Source organism: Arctopsyche grandis, chromosome 3 (assembly GCF_051622035.1).
Source record: "Arctopsyche grandis isolate Sample6627 chromosome 3, ASM5162203v2, whole genome shotgun sequence".
Lineage (NCBI taxonomy): Eukaryota > Metazoa > Arthropoda > Insecta > Trichoptera > Hydropsychidae > Arctopsyche > Arctopsyche grandis.
Window position 1 is genome coordinate 25,953,373 of NC_135357.1, and position 17,430 is coordinate 25,970,802.

The window sequence follows — 17,430 nt, forward strand, 5'->3', positions numbered from 1 at the left end:
CCCCGCAATGCGGGGGGGCGCCGATGCTTGGGGGGCGCCGATGCTTGGGGGGCGCCGATGCCTGGGGGGCGCCGCAAAGCGGCGTGCCTTTTTTGCAGATTTTTTAATTTGTTCTTTAATTTCTTTGCAATAATTTTTTTAAAAACCTGTGCTATTTTTAAACCTATTTGCATCTCGTTTTATTGTATTTACATATAGCTGACAATTCTCTCTTATTCTTGTATATATTTTTGTTAAAACAACGTGTTAAAACAATAAAATAAAATTATATGAGGCGTAAAAAATTTATAAATTTTTAGCTGTCAACATTAACAGGTGGGAAGTTTTTAAGGAAAATTCATCATCAGTTACTTTAAACAGATTATGCACTGCTTGTTGGCCGTCCAGATTAGACTCTATCAATGCACTTCGATATATATGTAGGTACATATATATATGTACAGATGTTTTAAAATTTCTTACAGAAATAATTTTAAAAAGTAAAAGAAATGATAAACAATCAAAAGAAAATTGACTAAAAAAGAAAATGGAATGTTTCGAATTTATTCTCCTACTCGTGCTTCTTGAAAAATTCTTCGGTTTCTCAACTTTTTTTCAAAGTTCCTTCAATCAAAAAACGCTGATGATATCAGTGCTCAGACTGAGCATATTGAGAGATCAGTAATTTTAGAAATAAATTTGAAGGATTCGTAACAATTTCAAGAATATTAGGGTTGAAGCCAAAATTGAATCTAAAAGCATTTCGATGAACTTAGTCATCAGTCATGATATACGATTCCAGGATCCATTAAAAGAAATTTTGAACAATTTTTAATGCGGCACTAAACGTAACCTAAGTGCAAATGAAGGTTCGTATCACGTTATTTAAACATTGTTTCAAAGTTCGCTTTCCTGCAAAACAATTATCAGCTGACGATTTACATATACATACATATGTATATCATGAAGCTATGTCTCTAGCCAACTAATATGTCAATGATTTTGACAAATCATTGCCTGATCAGATACTTGATTTCCGTTCGTGCTTAAAAGAAAATAAACCTTTATAAATAAATAAAAATAAAGAAGATCAACGTGTTCATAATTTGGCAAAGCTCTTCATTTGTAATTTTTATAATTTAAATTCGTCATTTAAATCATCTTTTCCTCACGCATCCAGTAACTGTAGCCACTACGGAGCACTCGTTCACAAGTTGAAACTTATTAAAAATTACTTAAGGTCAACTATGTCACAACATCGTATTAAAATGTTAGCAATGATTAGTATTAAATTTTAACAAAATAGTCGTGTTTGCCAATGAGTCCAGAAAAAAGTTTTTCTACGTAAAAAGGGTATGAATTATTAATTGGAAAAGTTATTTTGCTGTAAGGAAATAATATGAATATATGGGGGGGGGGGGAGAGGGCGCCTTAAAATATTTTGCGGGAGGGCGCCTGGAATTCACGCTACGCCACTGCCTTTACTAGAATGATACTTGATTCTGGATGATAAAGGTTGCAGACTAAAATGCAAATCACATACTCTGATGTGCAGGGATTTGTGATGTTTGTCTTCTGCGACTAAGGGTAGGTCAGAAGGTGTCACTAATAAAGATTTGTTGGAAATGACCAATCTAAAATTTTATTAATAGAATTTTGAATACAATTGTACTGCAAGAGGTTAAAAGTAGTACAGATATTGAAATGTGCATGCAAAAAGTCACAAAAACTATGAAAGGTCAGTAAGCATTTCAGGTAGCGGATTAGCGTACATAGCTTTGGAAATATTTCTACCTGAGATAAATGACAATAGAGATGTCGTCACTAATTAATACGTAGATGGGATTGGCCGTTAAAAAGGCAAGGCTCCACCCACGCCAACACATACAAAAACTGGGGATAGTGTGGTGACCACTGAACTAGCTGAACCCCGCATGCGTTGCAATGCCACAATAACGCATGCAATTCCCGTTCCCATCTCAAGTGATGGTTGGAGCTCAACTAACGTCTCTTCAAAGCCGTGTCGTCATAAATCAGCTGGTAACGTGGTTACCAACGAAGACATTTCCTTGACTACTCAATGGCGCTTCAAACTTTCGCGTCGGTAAAATCGTAATTACGAATATTATTAAGAGGTTTTTTTTTCACAGTAAGCCTCCCGGACATGCATACAACAAATCCTGGAAGTTCCATCGTAATCATTTGAGTGGTTTAGGAGCCTCTACGAGACAGACAAAGAGACATTCAATTTTATATATATATATATAGATAGAAATCATATTATGACTTTTACAATCAATTACCATCTTATATAAATACCACAGTAACCAGTAAAACATTTTAAAAAATCAGGCTGATATACGAAAGGCTCCAACGGATTCACCGTATCCGTAAGTGTTCAAAAATTGTAATATCCGTACTAGAGTTAGAGAGTGAAACTTCCCATTAATGAAACGCTTACTGTTACCGAAACCGTTCAATGTAATTAACTGAAAGTTCATACAAGTTTCAGCTTATAGTTAAATAATATGTATAATAAATTTGGTTAAAGATCTGCCAACTGAAAGTAGCAGTTTATTTTTTCTTCTATTATGTGTGTGTTCCTCATAAAAAATTATACTATAACCTTTATATCAATAAATAAAATAATAATAAATTTTATAAATCAAACACTACAGTGACACATTTCAGTCAAAAATGTTGACACCAAATGATTACCAAGAAACAAGACCAATATGATTGAAAAATTTTAATATATGGATAAGAAAATTTGCATAAATATAAAAAATCAAAAATATACATATATTTTTATAGCAAACTTTCTGTTTATAAATATTCGATAAATCATACATAGGCAATCATAATAAAATAAAATAAATGCATAGAATGTGTCTGTTACAATATATTTTTTGTATATGCCAATCAGTTGCCCTGAAATGGATCAAATTTGAATAGAAGAAAATACATATATGTATATAAAAAAATTCTAAAATTAATGACTATAGATGCGATACATCATAAAAAAAAAACTTCTTAAAAATTGCTAATAAATGTTTCAATCCCTTGTTCTAAGTCCCCAAATTGAAGTTCTTCTATTGCCAACTGTGGGACGAGCAATCGCGCTGAAATGAAAAGAGCACTTATGTACAATACATAAATACATATGTATAAAAATAAAATGTTCCTATTACACTATTGTTCATATAACCAAGTTAAAAAATAAAAATATAATTTGGTTGATAGTACTCACACATACATATGTACATACTACATACAATGATTAAAAATAATAATTCTTCAATTAACCAGAAAGGATCATTCAAATCTAGATATTAAGCATGATAAAACATTGGAACTCTGATTTATTGCTCTTCAGCTTATCGTTTTATAATTTTCTAATGATCGTTCGACTTGCACTGATTTTGGTAAAATACTTGACATCAAAAATAATCATATTTGAAAAAAATTGGATTAATGTAAATGGGCCCAAAATTTCTCGCGAGAATCCTTGCCCAGATTTATTGTTGAAAAATGTAATTAAAAAAACGAACACTAATATCTGATTAATTACTACCATCAAGTTTATTACATTTGGACTTAAACTATTCATTTCTGATATTCCACACATTTATAAGAAATATATAAAAAAATACCTGTGAACATATTGGTTAAGTTGAATTTTTGGTAAAATAGTTTGTAATCCACTCAAATTATATGGCGTTGTAACTAAACCAAAAACATCTACACACAGTAATGACGAAAAATGGTTCAGTTGACTGTAAAAATGAAAAATAAATTTTTAAATGATAAAATTTTGTAACAAGTATTTTATAAATACATATGTATGAGTAAATATTTATATACGCACGCTATATCAGCCATTGAAAGTCTATTACATCGGGAAATGGCAAGATGTTCAAGCTTTCTAACACTGCGTAGTATGGGCATTAATCCTTCACCCATCATTACACAATCTGAAAGATCCAACTCTACCAAATTTGGACAGCGGGAAACTACTACAGCAACCACTGAAATTGACACGAATTACATATAAATACACATTGATATAAAAACACGGTATGCACGAACTAGTCAAATAATAATATTACGTCTTTCGGTGAGTGTTTTCCTAAATCCAGATAAATTCAATCGTTGAATAGTAGATGACAAACCATTACACAAGACATCCATCGCCTCTGAATCAAGCCCTGTCCATGCGACATTCAAAGCCTCTAAAGATGCTAGGGATGAAATTGATTTAGCTCCCTCTATACCCAGACCAGTTGCAAGAGCTAAGTTAAGAACTTTTAACTGTTTCAAATGTCCAAGCGCCACTGAAGCTGCTTCAGACATGGATAATCCTTCTAAACTCAGACGGAGTAGTGATGGACAAAGATTTAAAATCTTTGCTAAACAAGATGGAGTCACTGATGCTGCACTCAAGTCTAAATATTGCACTCTCCATACACTTGGAGGTGTGATATTACATGGTATCACAGGCGCTACAATCTAAAAAAAAAACGTTATTATAACATATTAATTTAAAGTTAAATAATTCGGAAGCTTTTAAAGTTAATTTTGGGTTTTCAAATTTCGATAATTCATTTGTTTGGTACATACTTATCTGTTATATGGGCACAACCGAGTATCAAGTATATACACTTATGTACACTAACACAAAAAATACACAGCAGTTCATTGAATGACCTCTAGGTGTCGCAAATAATTTTAGTAAAGCGACAATACGCAACCAGTGATTGACGTCACATCAAACAATATACTGAATTCAGGGGACACTCCCTTCGACAAAAACAATTAAATTAAGTAATTTAGGAAAACAATGTACACCCCGGATTAGGCTAACGAGACTTAGTAAGTGCCCGAACAAAAGAAGCGCTGGAGTTCCCACTGACCTGGGCGAGTGCATGCGTAAACAAAAGACTCGCCAGGTAGACCTTTAAATGCCTAGACAATGGACACATTAATAGATCGGGGAAGCTGCGCTGGGCAACTTTCTTTTATAATGAGGTACACACAGTAGATCAGTTTATTATGGAGTGAGCGGTGGTTACGTGTGGACCTCCTGAATTGTTGAATAAATGCTGTGAAGCGACTTTGGCCTTCCATTTGGATCCTGAACCCACCCCTACGCAACAATAATTTTAAGTATTGAACTGTCGGACAAAAAATAAAGCAATTTCACATATCACAGAAAATTATTTACTCCGATTCTTGACGAGCCTACAAAATTCATGTAACTGCCGTGTATTTGTGTTAGTACTGTTAGTGCATGTGTGTATAGGTATACTGAATCCTCGGTTGCGCCCATATAACCAATAAGTACCATTTCAACAAATAAGTTTTAATTCCAACACTTGCAATTTACCATTTGAAAGTTTGATCATGATTGAAACAATTGTCTAATCGCGTTTACTCTGATTTGGTTAGTCTGCGTTGCCAGTGAATTTATTATTTTGAAATTGCTACATGAAAATAAACAAATTCCGGTTCCGGTTTAGCGAGCGGTCTACCTGCTTCTTGCAATCTACCATGACTTGGGAGTGCGGTCTACCCGCTTTTTGAGATTAGATGCGTTGTTTTGAGGTTGGATGCCAAGCGTTTTGTGGTAGATCAAGATAATGAAAAAGATGAAGGGTAATCGACCAGACATGCTGCAATCACATTTAGATGAATACTACTGTCGCTTCGAGAACAAGGATGTTCCCGACCTTTTCGTCAAATTTCTTAAAGATATTGCAAACTGTTTACCGGTAATTAATAAAACATAATAATTAAAAACTGTTTTTATTTCAAACGTTCCTGTTTTTGTTCAAGGTCCTTAAGAGGGCTGTACACCCGAAACCTTAATTTTGTTACCGTTCCTTTCTTCGATATATATATATTGAGTTAATGCGACAATATATATATATATTGAGTGAATGCGACAGTTGCGCTTCGACCAGATAAAACGTATTTTAAATTGACAAAATCGAGGTTTCGTATTGTCCTATTTTCTCCTCCGAAACTGGACCAATTTTTAAAAAAATTTCATTATCGGTACGAGAAAGATATTTTCTGTGCAACTATGTGCGTATTTTTTTTTAAATCGACCGTTAAATAAGCACGCTGGACTCTTTTCGGAGGTGTAAAAAAAGGCGATTTTATTGATGTTTGGCGGCTCCTAGCTTCTACAAAAAATAACTAATCAAAAAAATAAAACGATAGATGCAACCCAATGGTGGATATCCATAGCATATTAAAAAATAATTTAGCGTTTGTATGGACAAGGCGCTGGTGTCCAGCCCTCTTAATGACATTACTGCTTTTTATCAGTAAACAACAATTGCTGTTTGTAATAAAATATAATAAAGTATTAACTCAGTATTTATATCTCCAAACATGGGTAGGTAGACCGCACGCTATAACAGAAAATCGCTGGTAGACCGCATGCTAAACTAGAAAATTGCAAGTAGACCACACGCTAAACCGGCACCCAAATTCCAGACAACCTAATCCACAATACGCCATTTGCATCGATTTTTAATGCTATATTATGCAATAATATATCTGTATATGTACTTATGCAATTCGCAATAAAATAGCTATGGTAAATTTCAAAATTTACCAGTATTTACTGATGGCGAAATTTTACCGATTTACCGGTATACCGGTACTGCAATCCCTAATCCAAATACATACATATATGCGTAACATAATACAAGTAATAGTAAAATTATTTTGCATCGAATTCTGTAATTAAAACTGATAAATATTTAGTATTATATAATTTATTTCACCTGCGCATTTGCAAGTCTCAGGACAATGGGATGACGTGACATCAAATTTGGTATCACTCCAGAAGGTAGAACTCCACAAAGACAAACCCTGGACCATAATCTACTATTCAATGATAGTCTGTACCACCTACAAAACAATGATCTAAGTGTAATTTAATCTGCACATTTTAAAATAATAAAAATAAAACATTTTAAACTTATTTTTGGGTTATACTAGTTATAGGGATTCCAATCGAATATTCGAATATATGCAGCCGTTTTTGGATACCCGGAAAATCGAATATTTTTTATTTTATTCGATTATTATTTGTTACAATTTAATTGGGTCATTTTTTGGAAACAATGACCCAATTTGCGAAAACATAATGAACAAAAAAGTATGTTCAAAGATTTCGACCATTAAAAAAAAAAAATTATCTATTAAACCTGCATTAAACAGCAACTGAAAGAGTATTTTCTTCAGCGAGATCAATTAAGACGAAACTGCGAACAAATCTTAAATTTGAAACTTTAAATTCACTTAAAAATAAGTATTTTTAAATTTTAAATAAATATTGTTGTTATGAATAGCTCATTTTTTTTTCTTTTTTCTATCTAAAAATTTATATAATTTTTTGAATATATTCGAATAGTCGAATATTTCACGATTTTAATATTCGAATAATTCATTTGACGAATATTTGGAATCCCTACCTATTATAATTAGTCAAATTACTGTTAAAGTTTCATAAGTTTAAAAAATTATCAATTACCTTTTACAAACGAGCATACAACGTACTAGCGTCTTTTTTGGTAACCATTGAAATATAGACAAAACATCCTCATCAAATAATTTCGAAAATGCATTTTCATTATCTTGACAACTTATACTAGCACATGTGTCCGGAAGAGAATCACTAGCACCACTACATGACTCACAAAATGACAAATTATTAGCAACAAAACATTCCTTTTCCGGTGTGGGGGCGACATGGTCCAAATTTTCTACTTCAACTGTATCTCCAACAATTTCAACTTCTTCATCACGATTTTTCTTCACATCAAAATCATCTAAGACAGTTTCTATTGTGTTTATAGCTAATGTCGATTGATTATCATTGTTTTTATTTTCACTGCCATCAGAAAGTTTCAAAACATTCATCACATCTACAAAAAAAAAAGGTAAAAAAATGACTTTATCTTTCAAATAATAAACAAATTCTTAATTAAAATTAAAAAACTACCGTTTTTTTCGTGTTTAATATTGTCATCATCAAATGTAGTATGTCTAGCTATTGACTTTGAATACTTATGAAAAGGTGGATGTGGCCCACAAGTAGTAAGAGGTGAACCGTGAGCATCACCTTGCGATTCTTGTGACTGAAATTGTAATTGTTTCAATATTATTTTGAGTGTATCAAATGTTTACATGTGTATAATTTCTGCATTTCGCATCACTCACAGGATCTTTACACTCGGAAATATTACAATTAGACGATTGACATGTGGTAATTACGTTTTGACCGACACAATCAACTTGAAATCTTTTTCTCTCCCCAATGGAGGAAGTTTCATCGACATTTATTTCATCATTACTCGAGCCACAGTTTAATAAATGATTCGTCAAACCATATTTAGATGGTGGCTCATTATCTTGCAAGCCTAATAAAACATCGGCAGAGAAGCTAGATCTTGAATGCGATCGTTTAATGCCCCTCTGCGCGTTCGGACTGCAATTTTCTATATTATCTTTGGAATTCTGAAATCATGAAACAAATATTATAGCATTCAATACAGTTAATTTGGGTGACCGTGAAAAAGTCGAAAATATTCGTTTATCATGCATACATATGAAAAACGGTTAGTGTATATGTATATCAGTGGCGTGCGGTAAAAGTCTCTCTCCCCCCGTTGTACATCCTCACTTAATTTGCGCGAGCAGGATACAACAGGTACAAGAGGAACAGACTTTTCCTCCCGTATCCTGCGCGCGCACATTAAACTAGGCTGTATGACAAAAAGAGAGATAATTTCACCGCATGCCATTCATATATATTATATATACATAGTACCGTTTACCATGCACCCTTTTTTTTATCTTTATAATTAAGATCTTTCGATTTTCGATCTTTGCCTTCCGATATTTGCTTTTTCGACCTTTTCACTTTCGGTCCCGTGAGGTAGACCCATAAAAACGTGTGGCGATTAAAGTGGTTAAGCCAGCCAGTACCAACTATGAGTTTTTCGGGTTATATAAACCTAGGGGAATTGTTTTTTTTTACTTTTTTTATTGATAATTTTGATTTAAATACTATTTTTAATAAAAATAATGACCTTCAGTAGTAAATTCGAAACGATAGTAGGTTATTAGTAGTTTAAAAGATAAACTAGAAATTATCTAGAAAAAATAGTAAAAGGTCAAGCTAGAGGGCAGCACATTTATAATATTTTGAAAATTAAATAAATTCGCTTTGTAATAAAATACACATAATAATGTCCTTTAAAAGTTATAGCTTTAAAAATAAGTTGTTTTAATATTTTTTTTCATTATTATGTTTAAAGTACATATATTGTTGGCCCAAATGTGTGATAATTAAAGAGCGGACCAACTTTGCACCGTTCTTTATTCATTGTTCATTTTTATGATCAACCTTTTTTTATGCTCTCTAGCTTTGTAGTTTGCCCTGTTTCCTGGAAAAAGCACGCTTCCGGTCTTACCTCTAGTAATAATAAGAAACCGGCAGACAAGTTTCGTTTGCCCACAAAAAATGGTTCACTATTGTCAATTACTATTGTCCTACAAAGCAAGAACAAAAAAAAAAGGTTAAATATAGTGAATCATTTTTTGTGGGCAAACGAAACTTATCAATTGGTGTCTGGTAATAAATTATTACCAGAGACCGATGGATTACTAATAATCAACTTACAAATACAGGGTGTTATGAAGCTAAGTGCAAAGCCTTAAAGGGCTTATATCATTTGTCAAGAGATTAAAATCAAAATTACCACCACGGAATTGAGAAAAAGGACTCTATAATACATTAGACATCGGCATTTGAACATAAACAATAAATAATTTTAACAAAATTTTTGTTTTATTGTCAAAATTTACATTAAAAGTCAAAATTGAAGTCGTTTTTGACCTTGTTGAATACAAAAAAATATCAGTTTTTTTCTACTTGAAAATTTATCGTGCCTCTAATATTTTTTTCTGTTGGCACAGATGGTTCCATTTGTTTTTAATTGATTGAATAAACATTAGAAAAACAAAAAAATAATAATTAACTAACATAATACTTTTAACTTGGGCCAGTATTGGCAATTAACTATGAGAAATTAAATAAAAAAAACCATAAGACTTTGTACTGAGGTATGTGTGACTCAAAATGTTCTAAATTATATGAGGTATCACCCCTTTAAGGCTTTGCACTTTCATAACACCTGTATACGTTTGTTTGTAAAACATATATATTTACATATGTTTGTATATAAATTTAAAACTAACCAAAGATTCAACAGAATTATTCCTCAATAAAGATACTCCCATATCTTCGGAAATCTGTAAAATAAAATGATAAAGATTAATTTTTGGAAAATTTTCAAATATAATCAAAGGAGTAAGAAAGAAATTGCAACCTTTTCATTTTTATTTTCTTCCATAAGGCTCCATGTACGACTGGAAGTACTTTCACGATCCATACCCGGTTAATAAATACAAAGCCTAAAATTTTATTTTTAAAAATTACACACATATATACATGAAATCATTTTCTTATTTCTATAATTTTGTTCCATTTATTTATAAAAAAAAAAAACTAAAATTTGGAAGTTGTTAATGTTTCTTGTTTGGTTGGAATAAAACCAAGTACATACATAAAAGCATTTAATATAAAAGTCGGTAATTTGTCCATTGTCATTTAGAAATAGTTTAAGATACAAAATTATAGAGATTTTCCGATGTGGTTTCATCACAATATTTATACATACATACATACATACAAATATCATCTACTTGATCTGTTAAGACATTATTGAGATATTTATTCGTATGAAAAAAGACTAACTTATCATGCAGGAAAATAAATTTAAGTACCTCATTATTGATCTACAATTTTTTAGAAAATTTCCACTAATAATTAAATTTTCAATAATTATAATAACGATTGCTTATTCTAGATTAAGTAAATTTCTCCGTAATTTATAATTTTGCCGCACAATAGATATGTCCAATAATTTAGAAAACTCATACATCAGTTATAAATTTAATTTAAAAGATACTGGTATTTTTAGGTTTTAATTCAATATGTTGGTTTTAGCAAATCAAACGGCTTTTAAAAATTCATAAAAAAATTATATGGGAAATATCAACGTGCGTATGTATTTGGGGATGTTCGAGGACGTCACGTGTAGGTTATGGGAGGATATTAATGACAGAAAGCGAAAATATCTGAATACACGAATCAAAGCCAAGATTTGGAAAAGAAACGAAGTCTTGCATAGTAGCAAACGTACCACGTTATGTTCACGTATGATATAATTAATCCAATTCGGAACAAACCTCTAACAAGTGCGAGACCGAGTTCCCGCGAACTTCAACTTCGAGCTCCACACTAGCGCCAGCTGATGCGTCCCAACCCATAACACTTCCGTTTTTGTCCATAGCTAACAAGCATTTCCAAAGCAGTTTTTCGAGACATTTCCCGTATATTCGGGTGATCAGTTTGAATTTTGTAGCTCTTGTATTTTCAATTGTCTCCTATTAAATTTATTTTAATGTTTCGTGAAATATTTTCATTCATTTGCCTGATATATAGGAAAACGCCATAGTTGTTGGGAATTAATCGAATTTAATTGCGCAGTCCACACGGTAAACGGACTACTAGTCATATGTGAACCAGTCACAGGACAACCAGTCGCTCTAGATCGGTCACACGTGATCACCCGTCACACTAAAACTGGTCACGAGAAAACTGGTTGACCGATTTTAGGTTGTGACCAGTTTTAGGGTGTGACCAGTTTTCTCGTGACCAGTTTTAGTGTGACGGGTGATCACGTGTGACCGATCTAGAGCGACCGGTTGTCCTGTGACCGGTTCACATTTGACTAGTAATCACCGAACCGTCCACACTAACGATTTCTACTACCGATATTTCCATAGTTCGGTGATTACTGGTCACAAATTACTCGTCACAAAGTCACTAAAATCTATATAACGGAACATCTGGCAGCCGAAAAGTCCATCATACTAACGATAACTATCATAGTAACGAGAACTTGAGTGCCAAATATTGTGTATTCGCGATTTTCATGGCAAAAATTGTCTTTGTGACCACCCCAATGTGACGAATAGTCCAATTACCATTTCCATATCCAGTTCCTAGTTGTAGATATCGTGTGTGTGGACGGCGCCAATGAGTTTCAATTGAAACGTGTGAACAAAAACTGATTCAAATCGTATTCTATTTTTTTTTTTTTTTATCAACTATCATTGGTCAATCAAACTTGACTAGTGAAAACAAATCATTATTTACTTCTTGTCAACCTTTTTATTAGAGGAAATTATATTAAAATATTATTAAAATTAAATGTAACACAGCTTTCTCCATGCCACGGAGCGCATTAAAAATTAAATATAATTTATCTCAAATTAAAAATAAAAAAGTGCTTGATTCACTACGGTAATTGGATTATTAGTCATATTGCGATCACCCAAAAGACAATTTTTGCCATGAAAATCGCGAATACGTAATATTTGGCACTCGAGTTCTCGTTAGTATGATAGTTATCGTTAGTATGGACTTTTTGGCTGCCAGATGTTCCGTTATAGAGATTTCAATGACTTTTGGCCAAGCGCTTTGTGACCAATAATCACCGAACCATTCGCTACATAGCGTTCCAGTGCGTTACACCACAAATGAAGCTAATATAAACCTTGTAAAAAACAACTGGTTGTTGGTCTTGGACCTTGGTATAGTTCTTATATGTAGTTCGGTGATCACATCGCAAAAGTGAATTGCTACCAGGATAACCGCTGCTACGAAAATCGCGTGCGGTGTCACCCGGCGCACAAAAATTCGGCGTACAGAAAACTGCACAAACATTATTCCGCGAACGTTTTTTTTAATAATAATAAGAATTTTCGTAGCGGTGGTTATCCTGGTCGCAATTCACTTTTGCGACGTAACCCGTTTACCAATTCTTAGTCACTTAGATTTTAGTGTTAAAAATAAGAGCCCCCTGGATATTACTGAGAAATGTTTACCCCTCAAAGCTCCAGCTTACTACCAAATTATAATAATATATGTAGTATTTTTTTTTATATAAATTGGCGTTTATGTATTATTTTAGTTCATTAGGAAGGTCCATAAATGGCGACATACGATTTCTAGTAGTTTTTAGCCCTCCCCGCTCCCCCATCGCCACACAATTTTTTGCCTCTTCATCAGAATCATATTACGTTTACAATCACAAAACTTATCGATGATTATCTTTCAAACGTTACTGAAAAATACAAGAGAACACGGTACTTTTATTTTCCTTTATTAGTATACCCTCAAAAATGATTTCACAGATGAATTAAAGATGGGGAAAATAATTGAAAGTAAATTAACTGACATTTTCTAAATTTTCACTTTGGGTAGTAAAAAAAAATATTTATTGTTGTTAACTAGGTGTTTAAATTAATTTTCATTAAAATTCAAATCACTTGAGTGATTGTTTCCAATGTTTCAAATATGTTATTTCTTTCGTTTTTCATTTATTTACATAGTAGCCCACATATAATACATCGTTTATCAGAAATTAAAAAAACAAACAGAATATAAATAAATATTTATTAGAAGAAAATGAAACAATAGTTTAAAATATTGAAAATCATATAAAAAAAATGCTAGTTACATTAGAAGAGAAGTTTCGTATTGGAATGATTATAGCTCAATGACTTATGTATTGATCAGAAATACATAAATGGCTTCAAAGGTAATTAAAAAAGTTTCCAATATATTACATATTAGTTAATACACAATATTAAACACATTAAAAATTTTAATTTTGAATTTATACTAATAACTGTCTGTTTTCATATCATTGAGTCCCAATTCTTCATCATTTTCATAAGTTCGTGTATATTTTGTAATTTTCACACCTGAAAATAATAAAGTAAAAATGACAATTAAACATTTCAATTGATCCAGTTATGTCAGTGATTTTCAATCGTTGATCAACAGAATCCACAGAGATAAACCACACAAACCAAAGCGAAAAATATTATATTTACGGTCATAAACGAACTTCGAAGCAAACTATGAACTCCTACGTTTTCAATGCAATAATGGTTATTTTCTTCATGCAAAAATTTTTGATTACTCTTGAAATACATAAAAGAACATAAAATAATGGTTTTTATTTTATTTTCTTTTATATTTTCCTTCCGTGAATTCAAGCAGATTGAAAACCACTAGGTTGTATAATTTTATAATTTAGGTTCCTGATATTTTTTTAGCATACCTTCATCAGCAGTACCATCATCAGTTAGAGTCTGAACAAAGGAATTTCCAGCAGGATCATCAAGAATCAAGGTAACTACTGAATTTCCAGCAATGACTTGATCTAATTTCGCAATAAAACTAAAATCAAAATATTAATTAGTAAAAGCCTTTAACTTCCATATACATATAATACATACTATGTATATATAAAAATATTTATACTCGTCAAATCTATTTGTCGCACTTGGATCTGCAGAATCTCCAGCAAACATTGAATCCTTGCCAGCTAACTGAGTCCGCATTGCAGTTATTAATCCTTCAATAGTAGTAAAACGACCACACAGAGATCTCGGACCCGATTCCAACTCAAGTTCAGGAATTATTAAACTGCATGTATCTGACTATTAGTAAACACCACAATTACAACTTGTTTTTATTTAAAGGTAGCACATTAACTTATCTTTTTATCAACTTACTTTCAAAACATCTCTAGAAAAATCCAATTTATTTCTTATTTTAACTTCCATCCTAACACCGAGTGGTTCAATTCCCCCACCTGACTTTACCTAAAAAAAATTATATAAGAATTGATATTACAATTTAAAACGTAATCCCATGAGAGGATTTTTGGGAGATTTGAATTTATCATATAATTTATCGCACTGTGAATGTACATTCGTATAATATAAGCAAATACCTCGTTAGTCCGATGACCACAACTGTCACACGTGGTAGCCATTATTACTACCTCTTTGAAATGTGGGATATCTGTAAAACATTAACGTACGTATGTATGTATTTTTTGAAATAAAATGATTGGAGTGTTCATAATATTTAATTACAATAAAACGTCACTAACTTGTCATTTTCATATTTGTATCGCAAGGACGATTACAATCTGGACAATTAGTTCGAAAAGTCAGAACTTCACCCTGTTGCAATTCTTCTAAAGAATGTTCACCTGCCCCAATTGGGTGTAAAAGTGTATCTTTAATTCCATTCATTGTATTGATAGAATCCTCTTCAGATTCATCAAAACCATTTAACTAATAAATAATATAATATATTTATATTATTTTACTGATGATATATGTATGTATATTATTGATAGATGATTAAAAAAAACCTCTTGTTGTGTAAAAAAACCCAATTCGTGATTTTCTTTCATGCTTCTTTCGGGATATGTTATTGTAAGTTTATCATCTTTTTGTGGAGCAGAGGGATTTTCTATATAACTATTGCCTATGAAAAAATCGATGGTTATAGTGTTGTTCTGAAATACAATATATGTATACCCATGGGTATAGAATATCATAAATGAGGCATAGCAAACAAATTTGCCTGGAGAAAGCAGACCGAACAGCGGAGAGGTACGAGGGAGGGGGTTAAATGTGCAGGGGAAGGAATGAATAAAAGAAAGGAAGGCAAAAATGTCAATCGACTTAGGAGCCAGCTAGCTACTAAGAGAGTCCACTTTTTGTGTGCACTCTTCAAAAGTGAGACAATTTTTCGAAAGTCTGGCCCCATCTATGTTATTCTATATACATCTATGATGTATTATTGAATATTATATATTTTACCACTAATATCTTCAACGATAAATTTAAATGGTCCATTCTGTTCGACGTCCTTGAGTTTGACTAGACGCAAAATAAACTGATCTATTTTGTAGGCATCATCCGGATGATCTATCCGTCTCGCAACTTGATCTTGCTGCAATCCGGATACCACTCTATCAATCACACCTTCGATAGTAGTAACAGCTGTAATCAAAAAATGATGGTATATAATACTTTCGACAAAATTGCGACATGTCTACATTTAACATTAAAATTTCACACCTCCTTTTTGATTTTTTGGTATCTCTAGTTCAACCTCTGGTATGATTATTTTAGAAAATTCGGTATAAACGCATTTTCTATTCAAATCTTTCGGCGACATCACCTTCAACACAATTTTAATTCCTTTTTCTGAAATTGCACCGCAATTTTGAAGTTCGTTATTTTCAAAACCGCAAGAATCACAATTAAAAGACATCAAAACCACTTCCTTGTAAAATGGAATATTTGTTGCCATCAAACGCGTTGTTCCCTATAAACATAATAAATTACATATTAAATAATTTTTAACCAAACACCGAGTCGACTGTGAAACGTTTGTATAATAATTTCCACCAAAGTAAAAAACACATATGTACGCATTTATAAAAAATTACGCATAAATATCAAACCACACTAGAAAAATACTATAAATGTGGACAGTAGACAAACCATTATATACACATATGAATATATATTAAAAAAAATATATTGCCTACTAAATACAATCAAAAACCTTATAACGACGATCGAAATAATTAACTTTGTGCCAAATGTTACAAAGAAATTTACTAAATAAAAGTGAATTTAAAAAAGTAATCGGAAAACCTAAATAAACTACGCCACATCAGTGACGATTTGGTTAACCTAAAAAAATATTGAAAATAATATTTACATCAGCGTGGCAGTTCATACAGAGTGATTGTATTTCAACAACTTCTTGATCGTCGATCGGAAATTTCTCAATACCATTTTTAACTTGTTGGTCAACCATTTTTGCACAAGTCTAGAACGTACGATGAACACGCGACAACACACAGAAGTCGAACTGTCAACACAATACTACTCCTAACATATTCATATACGACCATACTACAAAACAAATATTTAAAAAAAATAATAAATTTTGCTATTAACATAAACCACATACACATTACCAAAAAATATGTTATTTGCAAGTTAAACTAATCCAAATAAATTCGATACACACAATCCACCTAACAGGAGGGACGCTATCGTCCAGTTATGATGTGGGCGACTGATTTATAATATGTTGTGTAGTTTATCGTAAAGTTTTGGTACTTTTATATTATATGGACGCAACGAGCACATACCAGTCGTACATATGCAAAATACAGGAAGACTTGAATCTTTAAAATGGTGCAATAGTAAACATTGTAATACTATATGCAAAAATTCTTAATGGTTTTTCTTAAAATAATTATGTTCTTTCATCAATTTATGTAATTTAATAAATGTTAATTTTCCCAACAAAATAAAATAAAATACGGTTCATCATCACATGAAAAAATACGTTTTAAAACTACTGTGGCGGCTCTAATACATGGTCGAGTTTCGGTCACCATCCTG

At 32.1% G+C, this 17,430-nt stretch overlaps 2 protein-coding genes across 2 annotated transcripts; both read right to left on the reverse strand.

Annotated features, from left to right (window-relative positions):
* Positions 1-2,444: 2,444 nt before the first annotated feature.
* On the reverse strand, positions 2,445-11,409 carry Skp2 (S-phase kinase-associated protein 2). Its single transcript, XM_077426890.1, has 11 exons — positions 11,314-11,409; positions 10,392-10,476; positions 10,261-10,314; positions 8,218-8,514; positions 8,000-8,135; positions 7,529-7,922; positions 6,777-6,903; positions 4,089-4,488; positions 3,848-4,007; positions 3,633-3,755; positions 2,445-3,101 (listed from the first exon to the last, which is right to left on the reverse strand). Exons 2-11 carry the CDS (start codon positions 10,452-10,454, stop codon positions 3,035-3,037), a joined length of 1,821 nt encoding a protein of 606 aa, XP_077283016.1. The 5' UTR covers positions 10,455-10,476; positions 11,314-11,409; the 3' UTR covers positions 2,445-3,034.
* A 2,109-nt stretch (positions 11,410-13,518) lies between these two features.
* Positions 13,519-16,925, reverse strand: Zpr1 (zinc finger protein Zpr1). The gene is made up of 10 exons (XM_077428075.1): positions 16,736-16,925; positions 16,084-16,333; positions 15,823-16,005; positions 15,369-15,484; positions 15,102-15,288; positions 14,940-15,010; positions 14,719-14,808; positions 14,465-14,643; positions 14,262-14,380; positions 13,519-13,899 (listed from the first exon to the last, which is right to left on the reverse strand). The coding sequence occupies exons 1-10, from the start codon at positions 16,832-16,834 to the stop codon at positions 13,817-13,819; spliced, it is 1,377 nt and encodes a 458-aa protein (XP_077284201.1). The 5' UTR covers positions 16,835-16,925; the 3' UTR covers positions 13,519-13,816.
* Between the last annotated feature and the right edge of the window lie 505 nt (positions 16,926-17,430).